The 22,697-nt window shown below is 41.5% G+C and overlaps 2 protein-coding genes across 2 annotated transcripts in view; one reads left to right on the top strand and one right to left on the bottom strand.

The window, feature by feature from the left end:
- herc3 (HECT and RLD domain containing E3 ubiquitin protein ligase 3) overlaps positions 1-4,272 on the top strand; it is a 30,716-nt gene extending 26,444 nt beyond the window's left edge. The window contains exons 24-25 of the mRNA XM_053332992.1: positions 383-485; positions 2,415-4,272. Of these exons, the coding sequence (XP_053188967.1) occupies positions 383-485; positions 2,415-2,623 (312 nt within the window). The 3' untranslated portion in view covers positions 2,624-4,272. The remainder of the gene's footprint in view (positions 1-382; positions 486-2,414) is intronic.
- Positions 4,273-5,911: 1,639 nt separating this feature from the next.
- Positions 5,912-22,697, bottom strand: part of fam13a (family with sequence similarity 13 member A) — a 61,383-nt gene continuing 44,597 nt past the window's right edge. Inside the window, exons 14-25 of the mRNA XM_053326276.1 lie at positions 17,314-17,534; positions 14,766-14,831; positions 12,298-12,511; positions 12,046-12,187; positions 11,740-11,821; positions 11,435-11,640; positions 11,201-11,284; positions 10,520-10,615; positions 9,284-9,367; positions 7,850-8,046; positions 7,363-7,464; positions 5,912-7,248 (exon numbers count right to left, since the gene is read on the bottom strand). Coding sequence (XP_053182251.1) covers positions 7,125-7,248; positions 7,363-7,464; positions 7,850-8,046; positions 9,284-9,367; positions 10,520-10,615; positions 11,201-11,284; positions 11,435-11,640; positions 11,740-11,821; positions 12,046-12,187; positions 12,298-12,511; positions 14,766-14,831; positions 17,314-17,534 — 1,618 coding nt within the window. The 3' untranslated portion in view covers positions 5,912-7,124. The remainder of the gene's footprint in view (positions 7,249-7,362; positions 7,465-7,849; positions 8,047-9,283; positions 9,368-10,519; positions 10,616-11,200; positions 11,285-11,434; positions 11,641-11,739; positions 11,822-12,045; positions 12,188-12,297; positions 12,512-14,765; positions 14,832-17,313; positions 17,535-22,697) is intronic.

Genomic DNA, 22,697 nt, shown 5'->3' with positions numbered 1-22,697 from the left:
AAAATAGACAATAACACTGTTGATCTTAACATATTATACATTAATATTTCCACCAAGTAAATAGTTCATCAGCACAACAACTGCATTTCCTTGTGCAATCCTTTATTGTACAAGGAAATGCAGTTGTTGTCCCTTCTGCACCAAATACATGCAGAAAATATTATTAATAATACATTAGAATAAAACAGACAATAAAATACAGCAAAGTTTATAAAAGGGAATAAAAAAGGAAAAGACACAGAGTTGATGAGCGTCTCCGAGGAATGAGTTTCACTGATGAGTGTTGTGTCAATGTTGCAACCAGACTGGAAATGTTTTACTGCGGATAAAACAGGATAAAGCTTTTCATCGCCTCATATTTCTCTCTCTTTCTCTTCTCCAGAACGCCAGCTACAAAGGGGAGTATTCAGCCACTCATCCAACAGTCCAATTGTTCTGGGAGGTCTTTCACGAGTTCCCTCTGGAGAAAAAGAAGCAGTTCTTATGTAAGTGTTTAATTGCCGCTGTGCTAGATCTGCACGACGGTTTAATTGTCATGTTATCACCCGAAGAAAAAGGAAAAGGGAAAACAACTTCTCTGTAGGGAGGTGGGACAGCTGATGACAGCTGCTGATTCACGGTTGCTCCGAACTCACGACGTGATGCCTGACCACGTCGGAAAGCAACGTATTTATAGTTGTTTTGCTTCAGTGAAAGGGCGACTATCCCAGAGAGGGAGAGGGGAGGGGGGGACAGAGAGAGAGAGGAGATGTAATATTGTTTAAAAACAGAGATAGCAGCACATACTTTAATAGAGACAGCGATGCTACATAAGCATAGGTTACCAGGGTAACCAGAGTAACTGGGCTAAGCTAGTGAAACCTGCTGGGTGAAACTAAAGCACAAGAATTATTGTTCCGCACGTCAGAGTGAGAGTGGATTATTTATTATTATTCAACTATTTTGGCTCATATTGTTTGCGTTAAAGAACCAAACATCCTGTACAGAACAAATCAAAAAACAAACCGTTACACCCCTAGTGGACAGACAGGGGATTTTGGCCATCATTACTCACAAAGATAAAATGATAAAATGCTTTAAGACAGACTTGAAAAATTGTGAACTGGCCCTTTAATTCTTTGTTGATCTTTCAAGAAGCTCAAAGGAGCCAAATCAGTTAAATGAGTTTGCAGTCAGTAAAAAGTTGTACACCTATTACAACTTTGCAAAATGAACAGTTTATTATTTTAATTTAGTTTAATTCATTTATGCGACAGGGACAAAATATATTCATTACATTTCTGAAGACATGCCAGAGGTTGTCAGAAGGCTCATTTTCACCTGCAGTCCCTGAGTAAACAGACTGCATATCTACAGGTTTTATTACCATTCATTATTATAGTAATTCATCTCTTTGTGGCCTCAGACTGAATCTCCGTTTCATTTCACTTCATTCTTTCTGCTCAAACTGCTACAAAAATCTGAGATGTACCCGGCGGTCCAGAGGTCCGTAACCAGGCTACAACAAAAACCCCTCTCAGGAAATTCAGAGGATTTGAGATGAGCCGTTTGACCCATCTGACATTTTACATAATGCTCCCTTTGAGAAGCGTCTGCAGCTTCAGTTCAACTAAAAACAGTGAGATGTAAAATGTTGTTTAAAGGATCAGTCTGCCCATTTTCTATTTCTTATTGTCAACAAATATGAAGACCAAAACTAACAGTGTATTAATGTTGAATTAATTAATGTTCTTTTGTGCATCATCAGTCTCACACACACTGTCCAGCTGCCAGAAATACTCACTACAGCACCAAATGTGTATTAATCCGCTGCCAAAAATAGTCCCCAAAAACATTCACCATTTTGTACTGTTTGAGTAACATTTGCTAAAAGCTTCAGTGCCCAGCTGTTTTAGAAACTAGACCAAAAAAAAAAAATTGAGACTGACATTTGTGATCTGATTTTAAAGGTTTATATTTGTCAGCGGGTTTGGGACTGAAAAACATGCAGCGTAATGAAGTCATAGAGTATTGAAGGACAGATTGACAGTGTGTGTTTGTGTTTTTGGTCTGATGTTGGTGGACTAATCTACAAAAAAGAGAAAAATATAAAAAAAACAGCAGCCTTATCCATTTAAGATTCCCACCAGACAATTTTTAGGGTATATAAAAATACTGCGGGACACAAGATGTCTGTTTCACTGTAAAGTCGTATTTTAGTGTTCAGGCTTCAAGTTTCCGCCTCATTCTTGTGTACATTGCACACTGAACCATTGGCTCCAAACTAGCTCCAAACTGGCTCCAAACAGTGGCTCCAAACTAGTTGGGACGTCACAAATCGAGCTCGTTGGCCCGATAAGAAAACACTTTTTTGACTGAAGTATTTTTCCCGACACTTCACTCACTGATTTAATCTCTGTGTCTCCTTCCTGCAGTGTTCCTGACCGGCAGCGATCGTATTCCCATCCACGGCATGGAGAGCCTGCGTATCGTCATCCAGTCCACAACGGCAGAGGAGCACTACCTGCCGGTGGCCCACACCTGCTACAACCTGCTGGACATGCCCCGCTACAAGACCAAAGACACCCTGCGCCGCCGCCTCACGCAGGCCGTGGAGCAGTACGAGGGCTTCAGCCTGGTCTGATCAGCGGAGGAGATCCTCATAGGCACTTTTTCTTAGCAATACGCCCGACCGCTCGCTCGCCTGCCTGCGTCTGTGTCAGCAGAGACTTTTGGGAGGAGATTACGTCTCTTTCTGTGCTCTCACAAGATTGTTACGCATCTCATATCTTAAAAAGGTCTATCGATGTAAATGCAGAGTATTATTGTTTTTATTGCTTTGGGCAAAGTTTCTCAACCTTTCAGGACCGTTTGATGATTTTAAAGCTGATTCATTGATTAAAAAGAACATAAATGTAGATCATGGTGATGATCATATGAGAGCTTCTAATTACTGGGATCAGGAGAAGTTTGGGACCTAAAATTAAGGGCCGCAGAAAGTTGAGAAACTCTGGCTTTTAGTGTTAGTGTTTTTTTTTTTTCTTCTGTTCCCTTTTTTTTTCATTGCAAAGTTGTGTATTTTATATTCAACTCCTTAAATACAATTTTTCACCTTTAAATAATTATGTTATTACCTTGAGACAATATAAGCTTTTTGTTATTTTTAATTTATTAAATAGAGTTGTTATTTTTTGACAAAATAGAAATGTATACTTCTGTAAATAGCACTTTGAATATATATAACCTTTGCCCTTGACGTTGGGAGGAGGGGTGCCTGCAGCGCCGATCCTTTTAAATCTGGACACCAGCACGTCCTCTCTGCCTGACTGTAAAATACAAAAAAAAGACACAAGGAGTATCAGAGCGAGCAGACGGGTGCAGGATGAAAACATTAATATTATTTGCAATCCGTCTTTTTTTTTGTTTTTCTTTTCTTTTGTTTGGCTGTGGATCACAGAGCAGCTGACCTGCATTCAACAGTGTTGCCTTCTACATCAAAAACCCACAAACTGAACGGACGCAAGAAACTTTTTACCGCCTGAGTTTTTGTTGGATGTCGTCTGTGTGCATGTTGTTGAGTGAAAGCAAAAAAATCCCTGACTGTCATTTAAATTTAAATATAAAAAAATTAGAATTAAATACTTATTAGTTTTAATATTGAAGTCGCAGAAAAGTAATTATTTAATACCAAATAAAACACAGTACGTGTATATTCAGCAGTGTGAGCACATATTACACCTGATGCTCCAAGACTTGCCCTGTTACTCTTCTATTTATTCCTACAGTCAAACCTTTAATCAAAATGATGTTTAATTAGGTCGTGCATTGGCGTGAAGTGTGTGTAAATGCTCTTGCATATATATACATATATATAAATATATATATATATAAACATATATTTTTTATATATTTCATACATGACTTGATGTGTCCTGACTCACACGTCCGTTCAGCAATAACAGCTCAGTAATTCAGAGCTTGTTGAGTTTTTCCTCTGAAGGTCTGAAACACTTGACTCTCTCTGAGGCTCCACACTGCATGTACACACACACACACACACACACACACATACACACACTCATGTACAGCCCATATCTGTCCTGATAAATAAAGCTGATTTATCCTGCAGACTTTAGTTCTATGCAAAGGTTTGTGCAGCCCTCAACTTTTTTGCACCTTTTAATGTGCTATAAAAAAAAAATGCAATGATTATCTTTTTTTTTCTTTTTTGCATATTTGTCTGAATTCTTCATATTGTTGAGTTCTCTGTTGCAGCCGACTTTTTAAATTAAACAAAACAGTGTTAAAATAATTTCTCATGACTTTTGTGTTCTCCAGACTCGTCATGCAGTCACAAAGTTGATTGAATCCCCAGCTCCTCCTGGTCATGTGTCCTTGTGTCCTGTTGTAGAAGGGTGATGTTTGCTACGTGTAAAAAGTGCTTCAGTATATGTGATTATAAGTTCAATATTGACTTTAGAAACAATGGCATCAAGTTCCAGCTTTCAATCATATCACATGATGTTCGTCAGCAGATGAAGCTTCCTAGTTGTCAGTAGTTGGGATTGAAAGTTCATTCTTTTTTTCCTCTTTTTTTCAAGCCGAGTTTAGTTAAACAACAAATGGAAATTTAGATTATAGGTGACAACTGGGAAACCCTGCTGAAGAAGATCATGTGATAAGATCAAAAGCTCCTGGACAGCTGGTTGGTTGACTTTGTGCTGAGATTGTTTTTCATTTGTATTTGAGTTATTCAGTATCAGAGGACTTAAATATGAAAGTTTTTGTAGTTTTTCTGCAGGCTGGATTATTATATTATTTATATATTTTAATTACACTTTTTTTCTTTCTAGGAATTTGATCTCTGAATATACATAAACCAACAGTACCTGATCTCTGCCTGCAGGTTCATGTTTAACCACACATGATGTCACTGAAACATGTTCTTCAACCTGTTAGAAAACTATTTATAGTTCAACATAGGGCTGGGCAATATATTGATATTAAATTGATATCGTGATATGAAACTAGATATCGTCTTAGATTTAGAATATCGTAATACAGCGACATGTCATCAGTTGTCTTTTCCTGGTTTTAAAGGCTGCATTACTGTAATATGATGTCATTTTCTGAACTTACCAGACTGTTCTAGCTCTTCTGTTATTTACCTTTTACCCACTTTGTCATTATATCCACATTACTGATGAAACAAAAAAGTGTAAATATGTTGTGAAAGCACTAACAGCCATCTCTGCGATATTGTTGCAATATCGATATCGAGGTTTTTGGTCATCATCATATTTGATTTTGTCCATATTGACCAGCCCTAGTTCAACAAGCTGTGCTCAAGTGAGGAGTGCAAACATGTTTTTTGCACATCCTCAGTGCTGAACATTTAAGTATCAGCAAATAGTTGCTGCAACAGTTTTAAGTTTGACCCTGTTTTGACCTCATTTTAGCTTCCAGATCACTTCACTGCTGCTGAACCTCGTTTTTACTTCCTGTATGACACATTTTTTAAAGATTGACAAATAGACTTATTAGCTACCACCAATTGTTACTCGTTTAATGGATGATTGTATTTGTTGCTTTTTTAAAATCTGTGATTGCCTTTCTTGGAAGCACTTTGTCTTCCTAGCTTAAAAAGTAATACACTTAAAGTTGTTAATATTACTATCAAGAGTATAGAACTGAAAGAATGAATCTACCAAAAACAAATGCTAAAAAACCTCCAAAGTGATCATTTCCTGCTTTTCTCAGTTTTAAATCATTATAAACTTAATATATTTGAATTTGTTTGTCTCATTTGAAATGTCACCTTGGACTCTGTGAAACTGTGATGTTCATTTTTCAATAATCTTCTATAACAAACATTTTGATCCCAACCTGAAAAATGCCCATAAAAAAAGGAAAACCACACAGCACAAAAACAATCAGTAAAAATATGATTTCATTCATAATATATACAAAATACAAATACGATTTATGTACTAAAATGTACACACTCAGAATTCATTAAGCCTCGCCAGTGTTTACATTCAGTAAAAACGAAATTCACACTGATAAATCATCCATTTTGGAGAAAGAAAGGAGAAATGTACTTTTGCTCACAGAAATGTAAACGTACATCCATATTTACAAGAAGAGCGGACGAGCTCTGGAGATGAAGGAAAAGAAAAAAACTAAAGTGGAGCGTCGTCTCACAAATGGCCTCATAGACGTTTGTAAGCGTGAGCTAAAAAAAACAAAAACAAAACCCATACCAGTGATTTCAAGACGATAAAATAGCTTATTTGACATGAAGTGAACAAGGGGGGGGGGGGGGGGGGGGGGGGGATACATCAAATGCGTCAAATATACAGTCAAATGTTTAAGTACCAGTGATCACAAATATGATGAGCATCTGTGTCATTTCGGTGTGCAGTTTGCCGTCTTTGGGTTGTATTAAAATGTGAAAAGCGCTTCTTTTTAGTGAGCAAATACTCCATTCAACTTCTAGAGAAGTAACTCAGGATCTTGTGGCGGTCAAAACTGTAACAGAGAATACTGTCGAGCCGATTGAACTTATTACAAATATCTCCCTTACAAAAATACACAGAAATCTTGATCACAAAAAATCCTTCTTTTAAAAAATAGCGTTAATCTTATATCTATTTTTTTTTTTTAATGTACAAGGTTATTTTTTTTAAGACTTCTAGAAAAAAAAAACTTGCTGCTCTGATACAAACATTTAAAAGGATAGAAATAAATTATTAGTGATACAGGTGCGATTCTTAGCTGAAACAGTATTGGGGTTATTCGTGTGCGTTGTCTCTCAGTCTCAGAGAAACGTCCTCGTTATGAAAGTCTGCTGGAAACTAACTTCTCAGGAAAGGAGAGGTGAGTTTGTGTCGTTTTGAATCAGCCGTGGGTCAGCGGCTCCAGAGAGGGAAACCTTCCCGCTGTGCTCGATGGGGACGAACTTAACAGGCAGGGCGCCTATGCTCGAGCCAAAAAACGTGAGCGGCAACAAGAAAGAAAGAAAACAAAAACAAAAACAAAAACACCTGTCGGGGAGAGACGTGTGACAGATTTGGTTTCTCTAGAGACCGAGCAGCTGTTCTTCTTTAGAGTCTTTTAGGTATTTTTATTTTTATTTCTCTCTCTCAGATGAACTTGGATGAGTCTCTTTTGCTGATGAGGACTTCCAGCAGCCGCAGCTTGGCTTTAACATGCTTGTATTCGTTGTACTCCACTGCCAATGGGGAGCGGTCCTCCTTCTGCACGTTTCTATGGGAACAAGACGGTAACATTGAGCAATGCGGAGCGTTTAGCGGTGGAAAACACACACTCACACACAGTTATGTAATCTGAACAAATTCCTCTTTTTTTTGTTTTTTTTACCTTCCATTTTGTCTCAAAAACTGGTCCTCGAACTCTTTCAGGCTCTTACGGATTCTCTTCTTCTCCTCTCTGGTCTCTTGGAGTTGCTCCACAAGTTCTTGCCTATGAGGAAAAGAAGCACAGAAACATTGAGAGATCTACGTCACACTAAAGACATATTTAACCCTTACACACTTTTAAGGTCTAATGTGATCCTGTTTTTACATCTAAGAGCAATAAAAACACCCTGAAGTGTGACCCACAATAAACTTATTATTGAGCAGCTGATTCACATTTTTAAAAATTTGACCCATATTTATTTAAAAATGACTTATCAAACATATTGCATTCTTCACATTCGGTACATTACTTCAATCATGATAGTTGATTGTGAATGTGTTATCTTCATAAAGGGTTAATCACCTGTTTATTTAATGGCTGATGAGAAATGTATGAATGAAAAACTAATTATGAGGAGATGCTGTGTGTTCTCTCTTTTCTTGCTTACGTGGTGGCGGAGTGCAGGTTGGACAGCCTCATGTCGGTGGTGTTCTTTGAGGGTGAAAATTCGTCCACTGGTGAAATGAAACCATCCGATTCCTCGTCTATGTGGTCCAGGAAGCTGAGCACACTGAGGTCGGGCCGCACCGTCACGGTGAACTGGGTCTTTGTGTCTCCCTCGTCCTCCGAGCCGTCTTCTTCCTCCTGCAGAATTAAAGAGAGAGGGAGGGGTCAGATGGTGGCTGAGGGTGGGGGCGGAGGGGTTAAAGGTCGCATCTCGCAATGAGCGGTGTCCCTGCGGTCAGCCGGCCTCTGGGCTCGATAGCCAAGGTGCGTGAGAATCGTGCAGAGTTAGTCATCGATGGTTAACAATCATCAAGGTGCAGCAGCAAAACGCACGTCCATGCTCCTCATCTGTGATTCTGCACTCGTTAGTGTGTGTAGATGAGAGCTAATGAAGGCCGTCGGCTAGGAGACACACAGTCCACTGAGAAGCTACTACTATCAAACGTGATATCAACAGCCTGCATTCAAACACAGAGACAGCAGAGATCCATTAAGTTGCCTTAAAACACACTTAAAGGATCATTCTGCTTTATTACAACACAGGTCTCATTATATGTAGCTGTTATTTTAACACTGAACTCAGAGTAGTTACTGAGATCTGGGAACACGACGACCACTGACACCATGTGAACGGATTTTGAAGTGTTTGTTATATAAGTTGCTAGTTAAGTTTTATTGAAGTTATTTAACTTTGATGCAGCTGGAAACTGTAGAAGTATCTTCTGTGCTGTAGTACATGTATCAGAGAGCTAAACCTCTTTATCTGAGATGAAACCAGAAGTGAGACCACTTAATGTTTAGTATTACTTACAGTGTGTTATCATATTTTTTCCAACATAGTCTGGGCATTGTTTAAGACCTCTTTGGTTTGGTTTGGTTTTGTCTAGTTTTTTGTTGTGTCTTCTGAGTGTAAATGTTATATGTTGTCATTGTTCATTTCATGTCACGTTTGTCTTTTTGCGATGGTGCTGCGTTCCCACATTTCAGTAACTAACCATCGCGTTATCGATGGAAATAACAGCAACAGCTTTGAAAAATAAGACCAACAGTTGCAATAAACCACAGTTACACTTCAAAAACACGTCATGTTCAGATCATAAATCTGGATTTAAAAAAAATAATAATTAAAAAATCACAGCGATTCAAATATGAGATCCAGGCAGCTACTGATTCAACACCTCTACAAATGCTTTTCTACAGATGCTCATGGCGGGAAAACAGGCAACTGCCCAATCACCAGGCAGCAATCAGGTGTTTTAGGGGGGGGGGGGGGGGGTGAATGGTAGTAAATATGGGGTGGGTGGTGGGAGGGCAGGGCGGGTTGGGGGTTTCGGGGAGCTGGTGACTGATTATTGAAGCAGCAGCAGCTCTTCACCTTGATATCATCGAAGAAGAGTGCGGTTTCGCCCTCGATAATGGGCTGAAGGAGGGGACCTCTGCGCTTGCTGGAGGGGGAACCCTGTGGTGACGGTTGAGAAGGAGGAGGAGTTAACCAGGCAGAGACGCTCACGCTGGCGTTTAACAGCAAGGCCACCAAGAAAAAAAATTCTTCTTTTCAATAAATACTGTTTCTAAGCTTTGATGTCCAGTCTTTTCTTTCTTTTATACTTTTTTCCCAGCTCAGCACCACAGAAATGGGACAACCTGAATTCATTATAATTATTATTATTATTATTCTGAGCCTATAAGGAGGTCGTCATCCTTATTCCGGAACACCACAACAGAAGCTTATTTTACACCAGGATTGTAAAATAAAATAATATAATATAATAAAGAAAATAGGTTATAAAAATCTAAAATAGATTCATTCAGCACACTAATCCTGACTTTTTGAGAGGAGATAAACTCCACTAGAGATCAGGATCATGATGGCAACCAAAAGGATTTAACAACATTTACTATTAGGTGTCATTTTTTTAACTATTTCACAAGAAGTGCTGCTTGTTTCGGTGTTAAAAGCTAAAAAAAAGTCCTCAGACTGAAAAAATATTCAGGATTCATGCAGCATCATTTGCCGCTACCTGTCCACGACAATAATAAATTCTGTTGTATAAAATAATCTACAGCAATTTCCATGATAGAGATTAGTGCATTATATAATGGATACAGAGTGTCCATAATGCAGATCATATCTTACATAATGAACAAAAATGTTATTTAATAGTTGAATAAAAGAATACAGCACATTATGATTACAGATTAAAATAACATGATCAACTGATGACAGTAGGTTTTTGTTTCTTATCGCCTTTCTTATCTTAACAGTCTGTCCGTTTCCTGACCCTCTCCTGCACTCAGCTGCTCACACCGTGCTGTGAACTCAATCTGCCGCCTTACGACCTCCTTTTGACCGCTGATTCACTGAGCTGCTAAAGCTGGACTTAAAGCCTTGCAGGTGGAAAACACGCCTGTGGCACGGCTGCCACCGCTTCCCACATCGGGGCACTAAAGCCGGTGTGATCTGGGATTAAGTGTCAGCAGACGTTTTGACAATGTGCTGATCGTTGCCGCTCTCCTGTCAAAGAGCAGCAGGACGACCAGGCAGCTGCGGAAGAAGGGGGAGAAAAAGGAAAAGAAAAAAGGGGGGGGTTAAGAAGATGTGATAACTTACAATGACGGGGATGGTGGAGGCTCTGCACAGGATCTGCTTGACCAGTCGGTATCTGTCGTACAGAGGTTTCATGATCTGCCTCTCGCTTTTGGTCACCTGAAGTAGCAAAAAAAAAAAAAAAAAAAGACACCTTGTTAGTACAGTACTTCCTGTCGTCCTCTGCCTGACATAAAACAACATGATGGCTAACCCAGATTGGCCCTGAGTGCTCGCTTCAACTGTTCAGGCCACGTGACCGTCATTAACCACAAACCACCAGGGCATGCAGCATGAGCAGAGACAGAGGTGGCAGCAAGGTCAGCTGCACTTCCTCATATACGACAATACAAGCAGTGATTGGACACCGCTATTATTGCAATTTCAAAGCTCCTTCGATGATAAATATTTAGTTTCCTCATGGAAAATGAACAAAATTCCAAATAAAGGAAAATATTTCAAAAACTAAACTAAAAACATCCTTTTCATTTGTCATGACTCACAAAGCTAACCCCCCCCCCTACACATACACACACACTGCTGCTTGAGACATTATTCACCCTTGACTTGCAATCTGGGTCAAAATCAAGCAGTAAACAAGATTTTCTCCTTTTGGACCAATGCGGCTGGAGATCAGATAAATGGAGCGGCGGCCTCTCAAAGGAGCTGCTTGTATCTGTGTTGTGGAGGACGGGGGAGACTCACCGGTCGGCCGTGTATGCTCTCGTAGTAGAGGAGAGCTTTCTGCAGGGCGACCTTCTCTGCTCCGATCTGCTCCCGGGTCATATCCTGCCAGGAAGAGAAAACACAAACACTCAATTTCACACTAATTGAAATGAATCACATCCCCTGCTTTATGCTGTTTATCTTTCATGTATCATTCATTTTCTCTGTATGATTTATTCATTTCTTCCCATGAGTGCATCTTCATCTTCTTACCTTGATGTCCTCGGGACGGTTCACCTCCTCCCTCTTCTCCTCCAGCTTCTTCATGATCGTTTCCAGCGTGCTCTCCACCGGTGGCTTCTGCACCTTCTCCTGCTGTGGTTTCTTCTCCAGCTGAGAGCCGAAGCTTTTGGGCAGTGTGTTGCTGCGCTGGCGGGTCAGAGGCGGCAGGTCTTCCTCGGATTGCAGGAGCTTGTGTTCTGATGGCGGAAAGAGACCAAACATATATGAGATATACTATCTTATTACAGAGAAACTATAAGCTGGTTTTAGGAGTGATTTTAAAATTTTGGTTGTACCTTTTAGGTCTTTGCGAAGCTTGGCCAGTTCATTCACCCATCTCAGCACTTCTGGGTTTGCAACTTTGTCGCCGTGAGATGGCTGAAAAAAAAAACAGAACAAAGATAAAACATCTGACTCTCCTTTCAGCACATTATGTTAAACTGCCACCATGAATCTGTAGTAGAGGTCAGTGCGGGCTCATCTGCGTTTTTATAAGACAAAAAACATGAAGCCTACATGAAAGTCTCTATTCTTTACTCCCTCCTAATGTGTCACCAGAATCATTAATCACTATGATTAATGGACAGGTCGTTACTACTTACTCTGTATTTTCGCTCGTCTTCAAACCTCTCCTCAAACTTGTGGATCTTTTTCTTCAACACATGAATCCTCTTTGTGAGTTGGGCGGACGTCAGCTCCTCTTTATCGTCGTCACAGGAGCCGAGAGATGAACTCCTCCTGCGACTGGAGAGACACACAAAATTGTTAACGTCCAGCTGACAGCTTCTTCGTACCGCCTCTACTCATTTACTGCAGTAATTAAGTCGACAGAAGAACGTTTGATCTGTGTTTACCTGACAAACGAGTGTGCGTTTGGTGGTGAGGGAGGCACTTCAGTGTCGTCCAGGTACTGCTGGCACTGTCCATAGGCGTAAAAACGAGGGGACACCATTGGGTCGCTGTCCTCCTCCAGCAGCTGGCGAATCAGGCGTCCTCCGGCGTGGGGGGACAGTCGAGCCTCCTCACGGTCCATACTCTCCCTCTGCAGAGGCGAGTACGGTACTGGTTCTGTATTAAAACACAAATACACACATTTACTGTTAGTTTGGCATCGCTGTCAAACTGAAGACACACACACACACGCACACACACACAGGCGAATAAAACGTTAAAAAAAATAAAAAGTTAGTCTGGGAAATGTGGCGCACTCTGACCGACAAACAACTCATCACCGCCCTTTATACAGAAACAACAGTCACTGGATCATTCCCGAAAGCTCCGCAGCTACAACATGATGAAACACTTTTCCTCATGAGCTGCAGTGATTACAGACATTTCAAGCATTTAGTTTGATAAACAACTTTTTTTCGAGCAAAACTTAAAATATTGTGTGGTTCCACCTTCTTATAACTCTTATTCAGACAGTTACTTTCTTATCTTTTTAAATGACTGTTTAAATGACTACTGAGTAAGGCTGGGCAAGTAATTGAAAAATAATCGAAACCGATATTTAGAAACTCTAATCGACTTAATCTTGCTCATGTCAATTAATCGTGGTGTTCACTGTTGCCATGACAGTAAAGGTTGCATATCTTTAAGGAACTTGTCTCCAGTGATCATTTGAACCCAAACCATGATCTTTACATAGTTCTAATCAAGTAAACTAGACATTAACCACAGCGTCACACCTTAAATCATCATTATTTTCACTTCCTAAAGAAACTGTGAAAATACATAATTGTTCATCAAGGGTGGAGATAATCGTTAATTAATCGTAATCGAGGTTAAAAGTTCAATTAATCGTGATTTTGATTTTTGTCACAATCGCCCAGCCTTAATACTGAGTGATATTTATGTTCCTTTTAGCTAATATAAAATTGATTTGTTACACTCAGCTGTGTAAGCAACATGAAAGATGTGTCAAAATGTTTGTGGGAAAGTCCAACAGTTCGCTTGTTTTTAAGAACAGGCATAAAATCTCGTTGTATAGACAGTTGTGAGGCCATTTTTCTCCCTGGTAACATCCTCTTAGATCCCCTCTGACTTTGTGAAAGTTAGTAGATGTGATTAAGCTGCTCTCTCTAAAATGACTGTGAGAAGAAGAAAAAACTAAACAAAAAAAAAAAAAAAACAACTTCCTCTGGGACTCGACAGTCACAGATGTTTTTCTGAAACTGTGGGCAACTGGGTAAATCTCTCTCTCTCTCTCTCTCTCTCTCTCTCTCTCTCTCTCTCTCTCTCTCTCTCTCTCTCTCTCTCTCTCTCTCTCTCTCTCTCTCTCTCTCTCTCTCTCTCTCTCTCTCTCTCTCTCTCTCTCTCTCTCTCTCTCTCTCTCTCTCTCCATCCCCTGGTTACAGTCTCCACCACTCAGGCAATCATTACGTGTGGTGAAAATAGCCATGCAGATACCCCTAACAATCCCTGGGGCTATTAATAATGCCCTGGCTCTCGGTGGGATAATGTCAGGGTGCGACCCCTGGTGAGAGGTACGGTGATGAGTTTGTGTTTTAGTTTCCACTCTGCACGGTGAGAGATTAATTAGCATGTATCTGTCCGAGCACGTGGGCCAGACAGAGGAATATCTGATTGTCTGTAGAACCTTTCGAAACATGAAACCCCAGCAGGAATACAAACGCTGATTTCACAGAAAAAAGGAGTGTCAGAGGGCTCTAGAAATACAGTGAGTGAGTCCTTCACACAGGGAGAGGAGATGGAGGGAGTAAAAACAAGCTCTGAGGGAAACCAACCGTCAGTGTAAACATTCAAGGTGTCAGTATGCGCCCGGGAAAATATGCACGCCCAGCCTAAAACTGCACATGCATATTTTTCTTAGCTGGGGTGAGTTGGGGCGTTTGTGAAGCGACTTAAGCTCAAATTCCACTTCTGGAGTCCCGGGGGTCCCTCCTGCACTTGCAGGTACGTGCAGTTTATCAAGTAGGAACTCCGCCAGCATGTTAGCGCTCGCTCACAGTGGGGCAGGTGAAACTCTCAATCACGCAGAGTATCCTCTGAGGTCTATTATCTAGCTCAGAGTGCAGTGGCGTTGCGGCCGGCCAGCGAGGCTCCATGGCATTTGAAAATTAATCCTTTAAATCAACTGCTCAGTTCGAGATTAACAAGACTAATGAAACCAAAAAAAAAAAAAAAAAGACATGCCAGTTTGCCATTTCACTAAAGGTTGTTGTGTGTGTGGGAGACGCTCGGCCACAATGTTCCACATCATTCAAGCATGTTGCCATGCAGCGGGAAAAGGTCACTCAAGACAGCCTCTTCTTTCTCTCTGACATGTTATATGCAGCGCTGACAGTGATGTAACACTTACCATCACAAACACTCTGATGGAAAATGCTTTTGAAATCAAGGAAAGGGGAGTTAAACAATGAAGAATCTAGAGGAGCAAAGGACAAAAAAAGGGGGGAGAGAGAGGGGAGAGGAATGAGATGAAAGCATGAAAACAACGAAACAGAAGTAAAAGAAAGCAGCATGCGCCTTTCTTGTTGCATCAAATATGGGAAATGAGAATAGACATTTGAGCTTCAGAGCCTCGTCTTCCTGTTTGAACGTCTGCTTGTGTCTTTCCAACGTTGCTGGCAGACAGGCAAGGACGCAGCAGCAGCAACAAATATCAGGTCACCATGACAGGCGCTGGCACGAAGCGTACTGGGACAAAGGTCCCACAGCGCTGCCTAATGCCATCATCCACCTCATACCCATTTGTACAGTATTACACCCTCTGTACAGTATGCACACATCCTCTAACAATACTCACTATCGTTATAGCGCTTTATTAAAATGCTGAGTCAGTTTGGCTCCTTCTGCCTGAGCATAAATCCTTCTTTGGCTCTCTTTCTTGAAGAACAAACGTGCCAAACACATAGAAAAAGAAAAAAAACCCCTCTAATCTCTCACAATACATTTACACAACTGCAGCGAGCCCGGCCTCATGGCCTTATGCTTCAGAGGACCTGATCTGATCAGCATCTCAGGGACCTAACGAGATCCTGCATGTATGTGTGTGTATGTATGAAGGGCCTGTCACAGCCAATCACGCAGGCTCCCTGTGGCGTGCCCCACCACCACCAACCTGCTACGAGCTCAGTTATGCATTGAGGACAGAATGTACAGGAGAGACCCCACACAAAATATCTCCACAATGTCAGAGAAAAAAAAAAAAACAGCCATCAGGTTTGTGAATTCTCCTTCGACGTGAGTTACATTTTAATGAGCCAAACCCAATCAGAGCGTCCGTGTGCCTGGCGGAGAGTCACAGCATACCTTCAAATAACAGCCTTGACAGTTTGTTTGCTCATGGTCAATATTTCACTTCTTGACTTCTTCTTCTGGCAGGAACACCACAGAGACAGCCGACAAAAAAAAAACAACAACCTCTCCCAGAGCGCCCAGAGCTGTTTTTTCATGTATATAATTTGGCCACTAGAGAGCTCCACATAACATACAATGCGGCTGCTGCAGATCCTAAACATGAGGTAGTCAAGTTGAGAGATTTGTTGCATGGAACATTTTTTTTTTTGCTCTGGCTGCCACATCAAACAGGAAACAGTGATAGCAGCGGTGGTGGTGGTGGTGGTGGCGGCGGTGGCGGTGGGAGTCGGAGTAGTGACCAACTTTAGCAGCAGAAAGATGTCAACACACGTGGCAACATGCCCTTTAACTGTACTTGGCTGTAGGTATAAACCTGTTAGTGATCATTCCTGTATATAGTTCAGCAAAGTGCTCAGCTTTCACTGCTGAACGCTGCAGAACCTCCGCCCACCTCCGCTCTGTCACAATGTCCTAACAAAACAATCACAGTTTCTAGCGCACGGCGAGTGTGCACGACTTCCTTTCTGCACAAACGCCAGCGCTGCACAAACAAACGCATTAATAACAAACTCAGCAGCAAAGAGAAGAAGGAGGAGGAGGAGGTGGAGGAGACATATAACTAACTCAATGCTTGTGGCTACTTCCGCAAACTCTGCGTTGCAAAATGGCATCTGATAAACCGACATCAATAAATTAGTTGGACATCAGTTGTATCTAATTTGATCTTGTGCAGAGCTGCCAGTGAGTGCACATGCAGATATCACACAGTCACTATTCCTGGATTTACAGAGCCGACACAAGCTGCTCGCAACACCAAATTAAAACAGGTTTTTTTGAAATACAGAAGTCTTAAAATATCAACCAGGATCAATAAACTCTCCAAATGCAAACCAAGTTTCTACAACTAGTCCAATCGTGCACTGTTATCACAATCTGACCCCTTTAATGATTGATATTGACTGGGAATTGCAGCAGCAGTCATGTCTGGAAACTATTCACTGACATAAATATGCCAAATATCTGATGCATGCTGGTAAAAAAAACAGTTTACTCCTTTAATATTTTCTCTGTGAAATGTGATTCAAGGATCCCGTGTGGCATAATTCAACAGCAGCAAAACAACAAACTGTCTGCAGCACTGTCTGCAGCGCTGCCTTATCTCTCAAACCGAGCAAACAAACACGTCTCCGGGGGGACGTTTCTCCTCCAGATATAGGTGTCTAGAGAACTTAAGAGGATCTTTTACAATTAAATCCTGCAGGAGAGCCAGAAGGAGCTGCATCAGGAAGGAGAGGAGGAGGAGGAGGAGGAGGTGGAGGAGGAGAGACAGCAGAAGGTGTGCAGCTGCTACCCAGACACCCATGTGCAGAAGCTGGGTGGAAGAGCAGCGAGTGGGTTGTCTGGACATGTTTGTGTTTGTGCGGAAAGCTTCGTAATCCAGAGACTATTAAATCATAATCCAGAATAAGGTAATGAATGCATGTGTGGAGAAGAAATCTATAGCATGAGAAGAGCAACAACAACAACAGGATCGGCTACTCCCTCACCTCCCCAGTTGCTGTCCTCAGTCAGCGCTGTCAGGTCCAGACGGGGGACGTCCTCACAGCTCGTCTTCTCGCAGTCTGGGTCGGAGCCTCGCACCTCTCCGCCGACCCTCCCCGTGTCACAAGTGACGGGCGACTCCTGGATCTTCATTCTTAGCGTCTGCACAACCATGAGAGAAAGGAAAAGAGCGCTCAATGAACGACAGCCAGCCAGTGAACACACTCTTTAAGTTGAGCCACACACTCCCTCGGTCTGGCCCTGCCCTAGCAGAGGGGCTGTTCCCTGCTCCTCATTGGCTGCCTGGGCTGGCCAAAACATCCGCCCACCTCCTTTGCCTATGTGTGTGTGAGAGCAGGACTGGATTGGCTCCTCCCTCGTCTTTCACCCTCTGGAATCCCTCCCTCCCTCCTTCCCTCACTCCCTCCCTTATTTTTTTTCTCCCTCTCTCTCTTTTCTCTACAGTAGCCTTCTTCCTTTCTCCCTTGCCCGACACGCATATATTCCCCACCCGAGAACCACCCTGGACTTGTTTGTTTCACAGCAGCTAGAGCAAGAGGGAGAGAGAGAGGGGAGGGGTAAGTGAGGGAACGAAGGAGAGAGGGAGGGAGTTGAGGACAAACAAAAAAAGCAGACAGATTGTGAGCCTGCACACGTAGGCTGACTGGATGATATTCTCTCTCTCTCAAAGCACCCCCCCCCCCCTCTCTCTATAGATTAAGCTCAGAGCACAGGAACTACATGCTACTCTTCTACCTTTTTCAAAATTTGTTTAACCCCCAATCAGCTTCTCCTCTCTCTCCTTTCTTTCTGAACCGCTCCGCCTATCCACAATAAGTAAATAGTAAATAATTTGGAGGGGGGCGCAACACGCTCAGCTGGTCATGCATTTAGAACGAACGTGTACATGGGTCACTTAGCGCTAAGCCCATGGGATCCCATTTCCTCTGTCTGGGCGTGGGACCGAGCTATTTTTATGAAAAAAAAAAAACAGATCAAGAAACACTGCTACTAGACCCCATGAATGCCACAGACTACTTTACGGGACAGGGGACGCGGGTGTGTGTGTGTGTGTGTGTGTGGTGGGTGGGGGGGGGGGGGGGGGGGGTTGTACTTGAATCCAGTTACAGCACTCATTTTGTTTTTTTTGGCAGCTTTGTGACTGATTACAGGGAGCAACATGATTAGTCTCAGGTGTGTGTGTGTGTGTGTGTGTGTGTGGGGGGGGAAATTGGGGGGCATGTGGCCAAAACAAAAAGACAGTTATCAAGACCCCTCAGCTGCTGTATGGGAAACAGCTTTGATGTGACGGGAATCACGGAGGATACAATGTGGTATTAATGCCCAGAGAATGTGTGGCCTGTGACCAACTAACAGCGGAAATTTCCCCTAAGTTGTGCTTACCGCCACTGTTTTCAAGTCAAGAAACACCCCCCCCCCCCCTCCCACAACCTCGACCAGTACGTTCTGCACCAACTCACATACCAAATCCCCTTATCACAGATCCACACTACACAACGTTCAGAGGAATGACACGTTCGGTCGTATTAGCGTCTAGATCCTTTGTGCATTAACAAACAAAACAAACCTGTCAAACAAATCAACACAGCGGCAGCCCTTGCTTATCACAGATACACAAAATTATGTAAATACATGTAAGGAACATTTTAGGATAACAAAGGTCTAGTGTGGCTGTGTGCGTGAATGATGTGTCACAGAGGTGAATATTAATAAATGTTCTCTGCATATGATTATTTTTTGTGTCATTCATGAACTGACAGTGATGCTCCCTGTAAAAAGTGCTAGTACTAAGATGATTATGATTATTTTTTATTCCCAACATTTCTGGTTTAACGAAAAAAAACAACAACCCACAATCGATCATTCAACAGGTCTTTTTCCTGGCAGGCATTTTCATTTGCCATTAGGAAAAACACAGGTGTTACTTATAAAATTAATGGCGGCTCTGCTATGTTCCCCGTCAGTCGTGACACTGACGGTGAGCCAGCATGCATTCAGACCTCATTAATTTTATTATTTACACCTGTGCTTTCCCTACTGTGACATGTCAAAATGTCTTCCATAAAAAGCCCTGTTGGGTGTAGAGGAGCTGAGCCAAACATTATAGACTAAAAAGCTTCTGAGCTGAAGATCAACTCAATAGTTTTGGTCTTCCTCAGTGACTGTGATACTAATGAAAGCTCCAAAAAGAACAAAGCAAGAGGACCTTAAGTCAAGATATCTATTTTTGTCATGATAATAAAAATAATTGTATTTGTGTAGCACCTTTTTATGTCCAAGGTGTTTCATAAAACAAGATTAAAACAAAGCTAGACCTAAATAAAATATTATATAACAGATACTGAGTTAAAATTGAATAAAAAACAAACACAATAAGTGATAATGACTATTCAATGTGATTGATTACTGTGTTTTGTGCCAATTAGCAACTTCTTTGTTGATCACAAACATTTCATATGAAAGAGAAAATGAAGATTCACAGACTATTATAGTAAATATTGGTTCATTAACATAACAGTCTGTTCTCCTATAACTTCTTTTGACCACAACGTCTTTGATCCGAGAAAAACACGTTAATTATTTGCTAATAAGCAGCTAGCTTCTGATTTACTCCTTCCTCAATAACGACTGTACTTTGTGTGACCTTCTGGTTAAGCGTTGAAGGTAATCGTGCAATTGAAATTATGGACTCATTAGGCTCTGCAACGGAGGAGTCTACTGGGTCCTTGAAGTGGGTGTTATGTAATGTAATGAGTCTCAGAGGTGAGATACGGTGAGAGGAGAGTGACTTGACAACAACCCACGGACATATTTGTTATTTATCTCTTGTGGGGGCAAAAAGGTTTCTTAAATAAGCATCAAATATGTTATTTTCTATTTAAATGACTCGTTAAAGGATATTTGATAAAAAAAGTTAATACAGTAGCAACACATTTGGTCACTTTTGCCTGATGATTAGTTTTTGCTGCTCGTAAGCTCGTTGTAGTGAATTGATCAATCAGCTAACTGACAATAATCACCAGCAGAATCACTGGTGAACGGCTGCTCTCTGGCATCAGTCGAGGACAATACAAGTACAAGATGCTCTTAGGATGGATTAACATGAGCACAGATGTTACAGCTCGCCGTGGCCCTGCTGTGTACGTGCACACACACACACACCAACACAGTTTCCTGGAACATCGGCCACTGTGTTCACACCAACACACTTCAACCATGATTACGTCATCGTGGCCATCCAGCTGGTGCAAAGAGAGGGCAAGACAGAGCTACTGTGTGTGTGTGTGTGTGTGTGTGTGTGTAGGGGTGGTGTGGGGATGTGTTAGATAATGATTAAGCTATGTTTGGGGGGCTTAAGGACAGTGTACAAACAATTTTAAATTTTAAATTTTAAATTGAGGGAGCATTTTGCTGAGATGGCACACAGATGAGCGTATACCATACACGAACGCTCGCACGCACATACATCAGGAGGATTTAGTCTGATATGAGCTTGGTCTCTGATAGCTTTGCTTTTTTTTCTCCCTCTGGCATACCGACCAACTGAGCCGATTTCAAAACACTGAGATTATTATTTTTATGATCGATTTATGTCAAGTACATTTTTATTTGTCTAGCCTAATATCACAAATTTGCCTCAGGGATGTTTTTTTTTTTTATACAAATTGTACATGAGCGTACAACATCCTTCAATCCTGAGAGCCTTGATTAGAAAAGGAAAATCTCCAAAAACCTCAGAAGGAAAATGGAAAAGCAACAGAGGAGAGATCCCTTCTCCAGAGCAGACAGACATGTAATATCTGTGTGTGTGTGTGTGTGTGTGTGTGTGTACAGAGCAGATCAGATTAGAGCTAAATTACATTATGTTAAAGACGGGATGACAGAATTATAGATAGATAAATAACATCTATGAAGAATATGATCATGAGGACATTGAGCCAAATGTTAGATAAAAAGAGTAATATCTTAATTGTTTTGTCAGTTAAAGCCCCAGTTCAGTTTAAAGTCACATATGAGTCACATACGATGAAAAAAAGCTGCAGGTCCTCACATTTAAAAAGCTGGTTAGGAATTTGAAAACATTATTTTTTCTATTAATCAACTCTACACAACACACCCATGCTTGTGTGTAAACCTGTAGGCCTATACATTTATAACAGGAGGAGCCGAGTCAAAGCTCTGCATGAGCGGGGTGATAGATCTCACTTCTCAGTTTTCTCGTTCTGTACAGTAGGTACAACATGTTCTGACGGGGAGTCGGCTGTGTTATCGATTTACAGGGACTGGGATTCACACTGATACATTAAACCAAACGCTGCACTCGGATGGCACATGACACATACCACACGACATACTGACACATTATGATAAAAGGTTTGGGTGTTAAAGAAAGAAAGGTGAGAAACATTTGTCTCATTTGTTAAAAACCACTGAAGGACAAGAACACAAGCGAGGCTGCATCAGCTATTATTTTCATTATCTGTTGATTATTTTTGCCAGTAAAATATTTCTTGTTTAGTCTATAAAATGTTAGATAATGGTGAAAAATGAACATCACAATCCTGGAGTCCAAGGTGATGTCTTATTTTGTCCGACCGATTGTCCGGAACCAAAACATACAGAAAAACAGCAAATGTTCACACACAAAAATCTGAAAACAGCAAATGTTTTGGCATTTTTGCTTCATAAATGATTTCATCTTCTGTCTACGGGCTAATTAAACAGTAACCGTACGAGCCTCGTGATTTCTGCCGGACCACCATAACATTCAAATCAAATTAAGAGCAACTCTACACACAAAGCAACATGTATCTACTTCCTATTCAGTGATAATTGATGATGTCAGAGTACAAACAAGAACAACTGACTACAGCTCACGTAGAGCTAAAGCAGGCCTGATGATACCAATTATGTCTGTGTGATGCTAGCGCTGTAACCCGGGCATCAATGACCAGCTGAAAGGCTGCTCCACCGGCCTCTGATCAGAGCTGCCCCACATTGGCTCCAGATGGCCGCTCAGTGGCACAATGTGTTGGTGGCGAGAGCTGTGGCCTGAGCTGCAACTAGAATCCATCTGGCTGCTCTGAAAATACTCACATTGGTGCTAAGCTGCATGATTGTGTTCAGCACACCTGGACCAGATTTAAAGTTTCCTCCATGCCTGCTCGCATCCACGGCGACACTAAATTCACTACCGGCTTTCCACAGTGTTTTAAACAGCTGATTGTGTTTGTGAAAGAATAACAGCAGGAAGTTCCCTTTTCTTAGCAAGGCTAAAATCTCCCTCTGTCAAAAGTGAAATTTCATGTTTCTGTGAAACTGCAGACGAGTTTCTGTTCAGTAAAGCAGTTCTGTGGTAGTGTTAACC

Source organism: Scomber japonicus, chromosome 2 (genome assembly GCF_027409825.1).
Source record: "Scomber japonicus isolate fScoJap1 chromosome 2, fScoJap1.pri, whole genome shotgun sequence".
Classification (NCBI taxonomy): Eukaryota; Metazoa; Chordata; class Actinopteri; order Scombriformes; family Scombridae; genus Scomber; species Scomber japonicus.
This window is presented reverse-complemented; position numbering and strand designations above follow the sequence as displayed.